Below are 13,266 nucleotides of genomic sequence, written 5' to 3'. Positions count from 1 at the left end.
TCCATCTTAACTGTTACACGTTCACAAATTGATCAATGTTTTGTCCTCTTGCATAATGATTAATGTACACTTGAAATTTCAATCAAACAACTACACCTTGAAGACATACTGTCGTGCTTCTGGCTTTCACCAGACATGTCCTGTCAGATTTTCTTTATCATGAAATAAATTACAAATACCATTCAGACACATCACAATATTTGCTATTCAGTAACAATTTCACAGCTGTGTAACGTCACTTCAAGAAATGGAAGTTAATATTTCATAAATGGAGACAGGTCTTCCAGGTCACGTTGACCTATCACAATGGCCCTTTGATGGGGAAGCTCTTTTCCACCCTGTGACATCATCGTTCAGATGTCACTTCAAACACACAATTGATTACTGCATAAAGAATCTCATTGCTCATACTTCATCACTTAGAATATTCATTAAAACATCCGCTCCTTTGCCTCAGCATGGGAGAAATAAAACAGATTACATGCAAATTAATTCGGCTGGCATCATCGCGACCATTTTTCTGTCCACTAGTAAGCCAGTCCCAGTTGCTACTGTTCTGTTAATTAGTGATATAAAATTCAGGCATCTTCAAACAATGCATTTTTATTTCATCTGTTGAATTTGAATAATCAATTTATTTAACTGTTTCATGCAGAAGCGATGAAAACAACTTATTACTGCTTGTGTGGTTCTTTAGAAAGTCCATGTTCCATAATTTACAAATACGATCTGAAATGTAAAACCTTTCCCGATGACGAAACAATCCTGTTAGTCATTTACTTAACGATCACAGGTGAATTATACGAAACTTGAAAATGCAACATAATTGAATAATTAACACACATTTACATGCCAATTCATCATGAGAATACACTTATTAAGAAACATAATCAACAATAAATACTACTCAACAATTGATAGGGTACTTTATCCTGTTACACAAGTGGACAAAATATAATTGAATCATCTACTTTGGTTTAATTAACTTGAAATGAAGCCACAAGTGACACACTTCCACTGCAACATCAATACCAGATACTATTTTTATGACGTTACTTTCGAAACAGTCTCTTTCAGCTCCAAACTGTAATATCCTTATCAAACATGAGTAATAATACCTGACTGAGCAGCATACAATGACAGACCAAGGTGATCACAAAATTATGTTCTTCCCACTCCAGTATACAACCAATCAGGTCTACGCTTAAACCAATCAGGTCTATACCATAAACCAATCAGGGACAGACCTTAACCCAATCTGGTTACTCGGTCCCCAATAACTAATCCTAATCTGTATTTACCTGTTTAATCAGTTTGGATTTATATCAACTTATAGATAAACCTGTACCTAAAACAACAATCCAATCAAGTCAATTTGAACTAACAACCTCAAAAGCATAAAACAATCAGGTCAATTTGCAGAAGCAACTTTTAACCAATCAGACCAATTTGCAACTGTCTCCATAACCCAATCAGGTCAATTTGCACCTAAAACCACATAGCCATAAACCAATCAGGTCAATTTGCACCTAAAACAACATAGCTATAAACCAATCAGGACAATTTGCACCTATAACCATACAACCACAGAGCTATAAACCAATCAGCTCAATTTGCATCTTCCATCCCATTACCCAAACACATAAATTTGCACCTACAACCACACAGCATTAAACCAATCAGATCAATTTGCACTGCCATCTGTAAACCTGATAAATCCCAAGTGTATATATATATATATATATATAGCAGTTATACACTGGTCAATAGCAGCAGCTCACCCATGGGTGGGATAATCTGCATTAATTCCTTCCAGTGTCAACCTCGTCCAGTCTATTTAACTGTAGTTGTTTATGAACTAACAAAGATTGACATTCATCATACTTCCATCCACTTAATTGGTTCATCCATTATTCATATTGATTGATGTCAATTGATTATTTTCAAGCCAAAATATATTGGTTGGTTGGTTTGTCGTTTGTAGTTACGCCACTCTCAGCAATATTCAAGCTATATGATGGCGGTCTGTACAGAATCAAGTCAGGACCAGACAGCCCAGTGATTTGTTTTATTCCAGTTAAGACTTTACCAAACAAAGATATTTAGAATATTTAGAAGACATTTAGAAGTTATCCAGCTGTGTGGGAATACTATGTTTATCATACTACTCAACTTTTCATAAGGATATTGATTGTCCAGGAAGGGAGTGAAAGGAAGGGAGTGAAAGTAACGGCCCGCTGGGAGATGTTGTCACACAAACAGTATTCAGTAGGGTAGACACCATGGACATTGTACATTTCAATGTGACCCTATTCAATGTCTTTAGAGTTTCCAAAAGCTTTTCCAAGAACCCACGTAAGAAGAACTCTATGTGTAACCTTAATTGTAAGTTGGTCAGATTACTTAATGACTAGGGGGCTGGACTGACACTGAATGACTTGACCAACCTTTAATTACACAGCAGTCACAACAACATTCAAAGGCTGCCACTTCAAATTTAATCTAATTAAAATGTCAACTCATTAATTATTGACAAGTATGGAAATACAAACAAAGCATTTAGGTGCTGAAATTTTACACCCAATTTGAGTCAAACATCCGAGAAGTGAGTGTGTCAACAGTCCAGTGTGGCAACCGACACGTCCAGTTCATAAATCACGGCTCAGGACATCCACGGGATCAACACCAACAAGCCATTAGGTAAGACCACTAAAACAGAATACAGGAGAGGCGTTCCGCTAATAAACGATCGTGACCATGGCTTCTCGCTGTCCTTTTAACCATGGTTGAACAAATACAAACAGGGGCCAACCAACACCATTCACAATAGAGTCATGACCTTCCTATTCTGAAGATAGATGACATCCCCTGCCAACTAAACACTCTTTGTGTACCCCAGCACTATGAACAGGGACACAGGTCTGATTCAGGGCCAATTGTGAGCTCTCGTCAGTCGAGTCCCAAACACTGCTACATGTACCAATCTGGCAGGTTGGCCAATAACTGGCCCACGCATGGAGAAACCATAGTGGTCATTCTTCCATTGTCCAAAGCCACTATATCTTCCTTTGATCTGCCATGTCAGACTAGGTCTAATCCCGACTGAATAACGACCATGGATTTGCTGGGAACTTTGATAAAGCTGGTCAAAGTACAAGGGCACTGGTCCTTCTTGGACAAAACTGGACATGGAAGACACACAAACATGGTGGTATTATCATAATACACAAATAGCAGAAGAAAATGTTTATGAGTCCATGCTCACGATGATAAAGAAATCGCATTGATTCCTCTTGAATGGCAGCAATATAGCGCGGTTTTCTGAATAACTCATTTTCTATCAAAATCATCTGGATCAAGGTTTCGTCCAATAAAACATGATTTGGAAGTCGTTTGCAAGAAACAAACCATCCAGCTGTAAAAGGGGACGTTTCTTGGAAATGCATGTACTATAATGAGGCTCCATGCAAACCATTTCAAATATGGATTATAAAGGTGGGGAATATTAAGAAAATGAAATATTTTATAATGGAAATCTCCATTCATTTCATTTCTTAGTTCTTGTTTCAAACTTCAATACTTGAGAACAAAAGTCACAGCAGTCTTCTCTGAAGTCAACCTGCACTTCAACCTGTGTATCCGGTCAAACAGCCATGGAATGACACACACATGTCCATGATGTATCTGGTTCAAACTCCACCAGTTCAACAGTCAACATACTTGTGTCCCTTGACATAGAAAGGTAATCAGTCAGCTGGCAACAGAAACTGCTTGTGAAAATCCTTCAAGATGACCCACAGCCAACCTCTGGCATATCCCCAGAACCCTGGGGGATCCACCTCAAAATGGGGAACACCTGTTGTGCTCAAGTTTCAAAACAATCAAAGCTGGATTTACTTTTTGAACACCATGTTTGTTTCAAATTGAAATGTAACATAATCTGTCAGAAAAATTGGGAATTTATTACAAATATAAATGTTTTTGAGAATCAATTTGTGATAAAGTGAAAACTAATGAAATCGGTTAACAAAGGAAATGTATTAGAAATGGCCATTTCAGGAATAATTTTCAGTTTCATTGGTTGAATATGCAGCTTTGTGTGCTCTAAAAGTTTCATCTTCTTCAGGATCATGTGAAAGAAAATCTAAACACAGTGCTAACATAAATATAGAGCTTTGTTAACTCACCGAACTTTATAGGATAATGATCTTATCTTCTAATCTACAATTGATGATAATTTATAGTATGCAAGTGGCACTTAACACGCAAGCCTCACTGCACTGGTGACATGCAATAGGTACACTGCTGTCTAGCTACAACCCACTGCAGTCACACCAACCAGTAGCAATGTCTAGCCATATCACTGTGTAATATCTAGTCATATCTACCACTTCCTGTCTACAGCTGTTATATACATGATTGGGTACATGCTTCATATCTTGTAATATGTAATCACACATATCCCAGTGTAACATCTACCAGTATATATAAATAACCCAAATATCTACTCGCATATACCGCTTTGTAATATATACCCATATGGAATAGTAATATATACCAGTGTGGAATATCTCCTTGTACCCATTTACTCCATGGATTCTTTGCAATATCTTTGCATATTTACCACTGCAGGCAATCTAGTCATGTATACCACTGTGTGACAACCAGGCTCTAATTATATTTGGCACAGTGTAAGGGTTATAGCACGGCACTACCTTTAAGTAAAATGCTACTACTTCTGTCATTGAGCAATAGATAATTGTTGGTTGCAATTCACTAACCCAATGACTGATCTAGTACAGATCAGTTGTGACAGTGGTTAGGCAAGCAAGCAAGATATTGCTTCCATCAGCAAACACAAATAGATGGGCAATATACAAGCATTACACTAGCAATACACAAGGGAGTAGCATAGGCTGCATATTGCTGGGGACTATGAATACTATAGACCACATCAACATTAGCCATACAGGAGCAAGGATGTGTAGAGGAGAAACAGAAAATGGTGTGTTTGTTTTTTGGTCAATTTTTAAATCATTTCAGGTTCTTCTGTCCAGAAATTTATCTTGAGAATCCAACACCCATACCTCTACAACCAACACTGTGTACATCAATATTTAACCTTTGGTTCAAACTGCAGCTGAGATCAATACATCACAATTCTGATCATTCACACACACAAATTGTGAATAAGTGTTAATTTACATGACTGTGCAATCATAGAATCAAATGATTTCTCCCCAAGGACAGCGAAACAAGTCCGACCACAAGCTACTCTGTACAAGGAACAGAAAATATTCTTGTGTAGCTACAGAGAATGTAGTGGAATAAATTTTTATGCACCAAGAAACCTCTTCTGTAAATTACAATTAACTACAACAGCTACATCAACTGACTGCCAGCATACTTGATATGGGCAAAACACACTGGCACACAGCAAATACTCCCTGGACTAGATTGCCGTCAACTATCTATATTGCAGACTAGAGACATCCCTTTGGGAGAAGATAGATGCTTGTCAGGGAAACACTTTGTTGCACATCACTTGACACCCAAGAGTAAATTCTACACATTTATACCACAGACACTTTCAGACAGCTTATACTGAACAGAAAACCATGGAATAATTCATTATCATGGTGTAGAGAAGGTTATTGAACATTAAACCAAACAACAATGCTTCAATAAACATAATAAAACCCAACATTTCAGTACAGAATGTGAGTAGATGTGAGTGTGAATGAGTGTCTAATTTAAAAAAAAATAATTAAATATTAGGAGCCCATAATATTCATACCACTAATATCAAACTTACTATTAATATCAACATGCAGAAAATAGCTACTAAAACTTTGATGACAACTTTAAAACAAAGACTTACGAATCAAATGTTGGTATCGAGTCCAATGTTTCACGTCTTATCCAGAGGATTTCATACAGATTTATCCTCCAATCCTAGTTTTATACACAATTCCCCTAATCCTCCTGAACTGTATCTGGATACCCAACTGGTTCACACCTTAACCCCACACCTGACACCATAGCCACCTGTCCCTACCCTGATCCCCGAGAATCTACCCTTAATACCACCCCATCATCACCCAACAGTTAACTGCAGTAGGCAGTAGGACTTCACTCACTGTGTGTGACCCATGAAGAGGTCTTCAGCAACCCATGCTTGCCATAACAGGCTACAATGCTTGGTGCAGACTGGACTATTATTTACAGACCACTATTTACCCGTGAAGATCCGGGGTAGACCTGGTCTTCAGCAACCCATGCTTGTAAGAGGTGATCAACAGGATCGGGTGGTCAGGCTCGCTGACTTGGTTGATGCATGTCATCGATCCCAATTGCGTGGATCGATGCTTATGATGTCAACCACTGGATTGTCTGGTCCAGACTCGTTTATTTACAGACCGCCTTAATATCACTGGAATATTGCCGAGTGCGACGTTAACAACAAACCAACCAACCAATCACTCACTGTGTAGTCATACCAGAATATTTTGTTGAGGGATCCATTACACTGTGTAATAAAAACTGATTGATGACGAGGACAATGACAAAGCAACGATCAATCATTTTATTTATATGGTAAAAGCAGCCTGTTTGGAAATTGTCCTTAATTGGAAATTAATAAAAAAATGACACACACTTTGACAAAACAAATGTATACACTCGTGTCACAATGATAGCTGGACTTTTAAATGTTCATGAAAAAGGAACTTTGTGTATTATAAATATAATCAACTTTGTCATCATCATAATTAGGGTCATATTGTTTGTAAATAAAACTTATTTTGCAGTTTCTCAATGTTCAGCGTTTGCTCTTTTAAATTTATACCTATAAGCTGTACATAAGAACGAGTGAGTGAGTACGTTTTTACGCTGTTTTTAGCAATATTCAAGCAGGGGACACCAAAAATGGGCTTTACGCTCTGTACCCATGTTGGAAATTGAACCCAGGGCTTCGTCAAAATGAGCAAACACTTTAACAACTTGGCTACCCTACCACCCTGAAGAGGTAAGGAGTTTGGTTGTCATGGTTGTTCAATATGTGGAATATACCATGCACTGCTGCCCAGTTGCACTAGTCAAGACTCCCTGAATGTTTGATCTGCATCATTAAGGCCTGGAGTCACGCTGACCCTGAAGTTTCACAGGCAATGGAAAGCCTTGTGCTGAGATCATTGATTATTCTGTTTAATTGATGGGACTTTCATTAAAGGAAGAACCGTTTGATCATTATTTCAACAAATGCATCAATGAGGCCATTTTGGAAATACTTTTGTTTGCCAAATTACACACCCTGATTGCTTATCAGATCTGGGTACGAAGAAAGGAATCTACACTACTCAACTTTTGCTAAGGACCAAAATAATCTTTAATCAAGGTCTTATCCTTAGCAAATGTTGAGTAGCATATAATACATTTTGTAGAATGAGATGTTTTTATACATTTCAGCTCATAATCCCTGCTCCAAATTTTACCTGTTTTTTCCAATACATCCAGCCAGGGTTTAAGACTTTTTTTAAATTGAGGTATAAGTATAAGAATATGGAAACTCTCCTAAAGACAAAATGTACATTCACTTGACAAGAAATAGTTTCAGGATATCTCAGCCATGAACATATGGTGTTCAATCCATTTTGTAGTGAGTGAGCGAGTAAGGTTTTAAGCCGCTTTCAGAAATATTCCATCAATGTCCCCAGAAATGGGCTTCACACATTGTACCCATGTCAGGATTCAACCCGGGTCTTCAGTGTGACGAGCAAACGCTTTAACCATTAGGCTACCCGACCGCCCCAAATCCATTTTGTATTAGTCTGGTAGTCAAGTTTCTACCTAGTCACATCATTCTTTGAACAAAGTCTACCAAAACATCTCTTTAAAATAACTGTCATTTACTTTTTTTCAAAAGAGCCTTTTCTTTTACGCGACTTGGTATAGTTTGATCTAGATTTGCCTTGGCTTTGAGTAAAAAAAATAAGAAATAAATTTCTCCAGATTATACATGAATTCCACAGTCATGGCGCAGGACTATGTTCACCATGCCCCTCACTGATTCAAATAACTGGAAACAACCAGGGCAGAACTGTCTGTAGTCCTCAACACAGGCCAGGCAAGCTCATCACAGCTCCTTCCACACATATACCAAGTATGTATACAGTCAATGGACACCTACAGCCAACGGTAAGGAGTAACCTGCCTGTATCAGCTTACCAAATAAACTGTTTGTAAAATCTGGAGGAATAAACTCCTGTCAGATGGTATTTTCCAGCCTAACCTTCTCTCATCACATTATCATGTATTATCAGGGGCTTTCTGTGAACCCTAGCCACCTGGTGCCTGGTTTCAGAGCCAGACACTCAGCTAGCTCACAAGAAACTTCAGACTTTTAAATATGAATGTAGAGAATGATCATGATAGAGTAGAGACAAATACTTTCACGATGAATTTGCACTACTATACCAAAATTGTCAGTTGTTGGTGATAGGAAAGGGATATAAATCATTGGGAGGAAAGGGATATAAATCATTGGGACATGCAACATTTCAGACACTTCACTGAAATAAACAAAACTACAACAAAACAAATCGTAAATGTAAAGTTACACATTAGTTTGAAATCAGGCAATAAGTCCTTCAGACGTTAACATCAAAACAGCCCAAAGGCTGACAAGACTTTGCTCGTGGCTATTTCACAACATAAAATATAAACAAAAATGATAAGATTCTCGGTTTAACGACCGATTTCTTCAAATGGGCAAATGCATCAAGCAAGTAAATTTCTGAGATAAAAAAATCTGCCTACCTGAAACGCTAACTTCAAAGGATCCAAGACGAGGTACATCAGAATTAAGTCTTGCGTCAAGAGTAATCTCCCCTGATGATTCATTAAGATGCAGCAGACGTGCCTCATTTCCAGAGACGAACCTGTACACAAGACGAGGGCGGTCAATCTCATCCGGATCATATGCAGGTACACGTCCAATAGATCCAGAGGGAAAGCTGTGTGGGTAGTTGTTGAATATAATCATGAAATCCTTCAGAGTTGGGGGGTTGTCATTAACATCTTGAACTTTGATCTTAACAGTCGTAATGGCGAACAAAAGACCAGAAGCAGCACGCAGTGTCACTTCATATTCCTTCTTGTCCGATTCAAAATCCAAGTCAATAAGTGAGGTAATTTCAGCCGGATCACCCTTCCTTCCGCTGAGACGGAAGGAGTCCACGTCAGCTCCACCAGCAAAGGAATACTCTACCAAAGCATTTTCCCCTTCATCCGGATCAGTCGCTGTTATGACACACACAGTTGAACCAATGGGCGTATTTTCAGGAACAGGTGCTTCAATAACACGATTAGCAAAATGGGGCTGATTGTCATTTACATCTTCAACTTTAATCTTTATCTTGACTGATGTTGATAATGGTTCATTGCCTTTATCAATTGCATATGCAACAAGTTCATAATTTGCAACACGCTCTCGGTCAAGTTCTTTCTCCACACGTATTATCCCACGAGCACTGTCAATCTTGAAGTCCCCATCGCCATTGTTCCCACCATCAAACGTATACTCGATCTGCTTGTTTTGGCCCTGATCTCGGTCCTCAGCTTGGATCCGGAGAACACTGGTCCCTGGCAGCTCGTCTTCCCTAATAGAGCCCTCATATTCCTGTTCAAGGAACTCAGGTTTATTATCGTTGATGTCGTTCACTGTGATGTCCATGTCCGTCGTATCGCTCAGAGGCGGGACCCCATTGTCAGTTGCGGTGACACTTAACATGTATGTTGGTATCATTTCTCGATCGAGCAGGGCTCTGGTTTTTATTACCCCTGAATTTGGATCAATCGTAAATGTAGACGCAGGTTCAATGGAATAAGTGATTCGAGAATTTTCACCTCTATCACTATCCAGTGCCAGAATCTTGAAGACTGAAGTCCCGACTGCAACATTCTCATCAACACGTTTCACGTATGGTGTCCCCTGAAATGCCGGCCTGTTTCTGTTGGTGTCCGTCACATTGATGTAAACTTTTGCCGAGTCAGTTTTTCCACCGGAGTCTCTAGCACTCACAGTCAACACATACCGGTTCTGGGTGCGAGCATCCAGGCGCCCCTGAACTGTGATGATACCCTCTCCTCTGTTTGGACTTATCTGGAACACAGTCCCAGTATTTCCTCCAGTGATGTCATACGAGACCCGTGCGTTATCACCTGTATCAGTATCAATGGCTGTTACAGTGGTTACTCGGGTGCCAATTCTGGCTTCTTCAGACACGGCTGCTTGATATGCTTTCGGTGTGAACGATGGAGCATTGTCATTGATGTCGCGAACCAGAATGGTGACCTGTGCTGAAGCCATCTTGGGCGGATCTCCATGATCCTTTGCGAGAACGTGAAAATCGTAAGAAGCTGCTATTTCCCTGTCAATACTTGCGCTGGTTTTAATCCATCCGGTTTTGTCATCGATCACCAGTGGCATATTTGCTGGACCACCAACAATACTGTAGGTCAATCTTGCGTTTTCTCCTGAGTCCCTGTCATGAGCTTGAACCTGCTGGATAGGTGTTCCTGCTGGTTCGTTCTCAAAAACAGACTCCTGGAACGTTTCTGGGAAGAACTTGGGTGCATTATCATTGACATCCAGCACCTCAACCAAAACTGTGGCTTGGCTTTTCTGAGATGGTACTCCACTGTCCTCAGCCCGGATGTTCAGCTTGTACTCCTTGTACACCTCGTAATCAAGAGTGTCGATCACACTCAGCGATCCCGTCAGACTGTCGATGTGGAACTTATTGTCCACATTCCCTGTCATGCTGTACCGGATATCAGAATTACGCCCTTGATCAATGTCAGTGGCGCTTATGTTCAGAATTACTGGGCGAGATGAAACGTCAATATTTTCCAAAACTTGAACTCGGTATGCTGTCTTGACAAACTGGGGCTTGTTGTCGTTTTCATCCTTTAGCTGTATATCCACAGTCGTTGTGGCACTTTTCCGTTTGGTTGTTTCCCCTTGGTCCACAGCTCTAACAAGGAAATGGTACCGATCTTTTGTCTCTCTGTCAAGAACTGACCTGGTCGATATAATTCCAGTGAGGGGGTCAATCATGAATGGCAGCAACTGTCCATCTGTGTTTATGAGCGTGTACCTCACATCCGCATTGTCACCAAAATCCTTGTCCGTTGCCTGCACAGTCAAAACGGTGTACCCCTCATGTTGGTCTTCTGAGATGTTACGAGTGTAATGATCCGATTCGAACTCAGGTGGGTTATCATTGACATCATCAACCATGATAACCACCAAACTTGTAGCTGTTTGTGGTTCTCTACCATCATCTGTCGCAACAAGCATGAAGTAATGGGCTGCAATCTGTTCCCGATCGAGGGTCTGCGTTGTGTTGATTGTTCCTGTAACCGGGTGGATAGAGAACATGTTTTGACTGAGAACATTTCGATTTGGCACCATGCTGTAGGTGATGGTGCCAGCTCCTTGAGTGTCAGGATCGCTTGCTGTGATTGTTGCTACGACGATCCCAGGCCTCTGTTCCTCTTTGACATGTTCAACATACTGTATTTTAGAAAAGACGGGAGGGTTGTTTTCAATGGCTCTTCGCGAGCGATGTTTCTTGACATTGACGATATTCGGAGAATAATGGCCACTAAAAGAATGAAGTACAAGTCGGTATGGCACTGACATTGATGATTTCTCACAGTAAAACAAAACATTGAAATCTGCGATGATCTCTCCTCCGTTCAAGCACCGGCTGATAATAGATGTTATTTCTAATGTTTGAATGTCCACTTTTAAGTCCGATGAAACTGGCATGTCCACTACTATAACACACTGTTTGAATGATAATGGAATATAGTTGGCTAATGAGGCTAAATGATGCCCCCTTGGAATGCACTGGTTCGTTGTCTGATTGCTGTAGACAACAACAAAATGGGGGTCTTTCAACCGATGAGGTTTGAGCGTCTGCGGGGACACTCCGCACTTGTCCCCATGAACGAAAACAGAGAATGGAGTCACAGTGTAATTTGAAATGAGATTGGAGTATCTAGTCCTTGAAATAACACGAAAGTTGAATGGATTTTCACTAACATGATAGCACTGCACATTTTGTTTCAAATACACAACCCCATTGCTTGAGTCCAGCTCTAGATAAGGTAGTGCATGACGGCTATGTTGTCTATCGAGGGTGTACGACCACCCAGGTCCGTGGCTCCCGTTATATAGAACCGTCCCCCCGGGATCGCTGGCCGACATGTGTATGTCGAATGTCAAAGCTGAAGATATATGCAATATAAATACAATACCTACTAATATTTTGGTTCTGGGTCTTGCGGCCCTTGACACCCAGAAATCACACACACAGCGTCGCCTTGCCCTACCCAGCACTCCAACTGTCTCCATGTCGCCGGATCGACTAGCAGACATCGCGACCCACTTGAACCGCCAGGTAATTCCTTGATCCAGACCTACAGTACACTGTAAGCACCAGTTTCCTCTACATCGTCCTCAGAGAGCCTTCCGACGATATACACCACCGTAGTCTAGTCCTGCTATGCCTCCACTCCTCGCAACGCGACCATCGTCTACACGGCGAGCACTTCACAGCCACCTCTCGTTGCTTCAAAATGGCTGCACGCAGTTTCAATAGGTAACTAGCCGTTCTGTTCGCCGCCCGTTAATCGCTGTCGCTGAATGAGAAAATGTGAATTAAACCACTAGTCTCAGCATCCGACGAGTACTCCTTGATATTACATCAATATCCAGGTATTTAAGTCGGTACAGTTCAACCCAGGCGTCACTGACTGAGTTTGAAATACTATGACACGCTCAAGAAAGGGGGGACTATAGAACTGCGTGAACGCTTTGTCACGTGACCAAACAAAAGGTGTTCAATACAATCGGAATTTATTTAGCCGGCCACGGATAGGTAACTCGGACCAGTGCAAGCAAGTGCAAGACTCGGACATGCCCCAGAATAATAGCTCTGTGCGTAATTGGTTGACACCACAATTAAAATCAGTAGTTTGGGGTGGCGGTTTACTACCCTACACCCCGTACTGGGAATATCCTGGGGATATTTCTCTCGGAAATGGGTCGCTGTGTATGCTGACTAACGCATTACGCAACTAGCATTCAGCCTTCTTTTGTAGTTGAAAGTACCAATGAAAATAAAAACTTTGGTTCGTATCCACTGAAGCTTGTAAAATTACTACCTGAGATCTCAAAAACTCAAAAAGAGGACT

General features: G+C 40.5%; 1 protein-coding gene across 1 annotated transcript in view; it reads right to left on the bottom strand.

Annotated features, from left to right (window-relative positions):
• Positions 1–12,846, bottom strand: part of LOC139446007 (cadherin EGF LAG seven-pass G-type receptor 1-like) — a 73,275-nt gene extending 60,429 nt beyond the window's left edge. Inside the window, exon 1 of the mRNA XM_071227275.1 lies at positions 8,818–12,846. Within this exon, the coding sequence (XP_071083376.1) occupies positions 8,818–12,448 (3,631 nt within the window). The 5' untranslated portion in view covers positions 12,449–12,846. The remainder of the gene's footprint in view (positions 1–8,817) is intronic.
• Positions 12,847–13,266: the final 420 nt, after the last annotated feature.

The sequence above is a fragment of the Haliotis cracherodii genome, unplaced genomic scaffold, assembly GCF_022045235.1.
Source record: "Haliotis cracherodii isolate W230 unplaced genomic scaffold, xgHalCrac1.p SCAF_6, whole genome shotgun sequence".
NCBI classification, from domain to species: domain Eukaryota; kingdom Metazoa; phylum Mollusca; class Gastropoda; order Lepetellida; family Haliotidae; genus Haliotis; species Haliotis cracherodii.
This window is presented reverse-complemented; position numbering and strand designations above follow the sequence as displayed.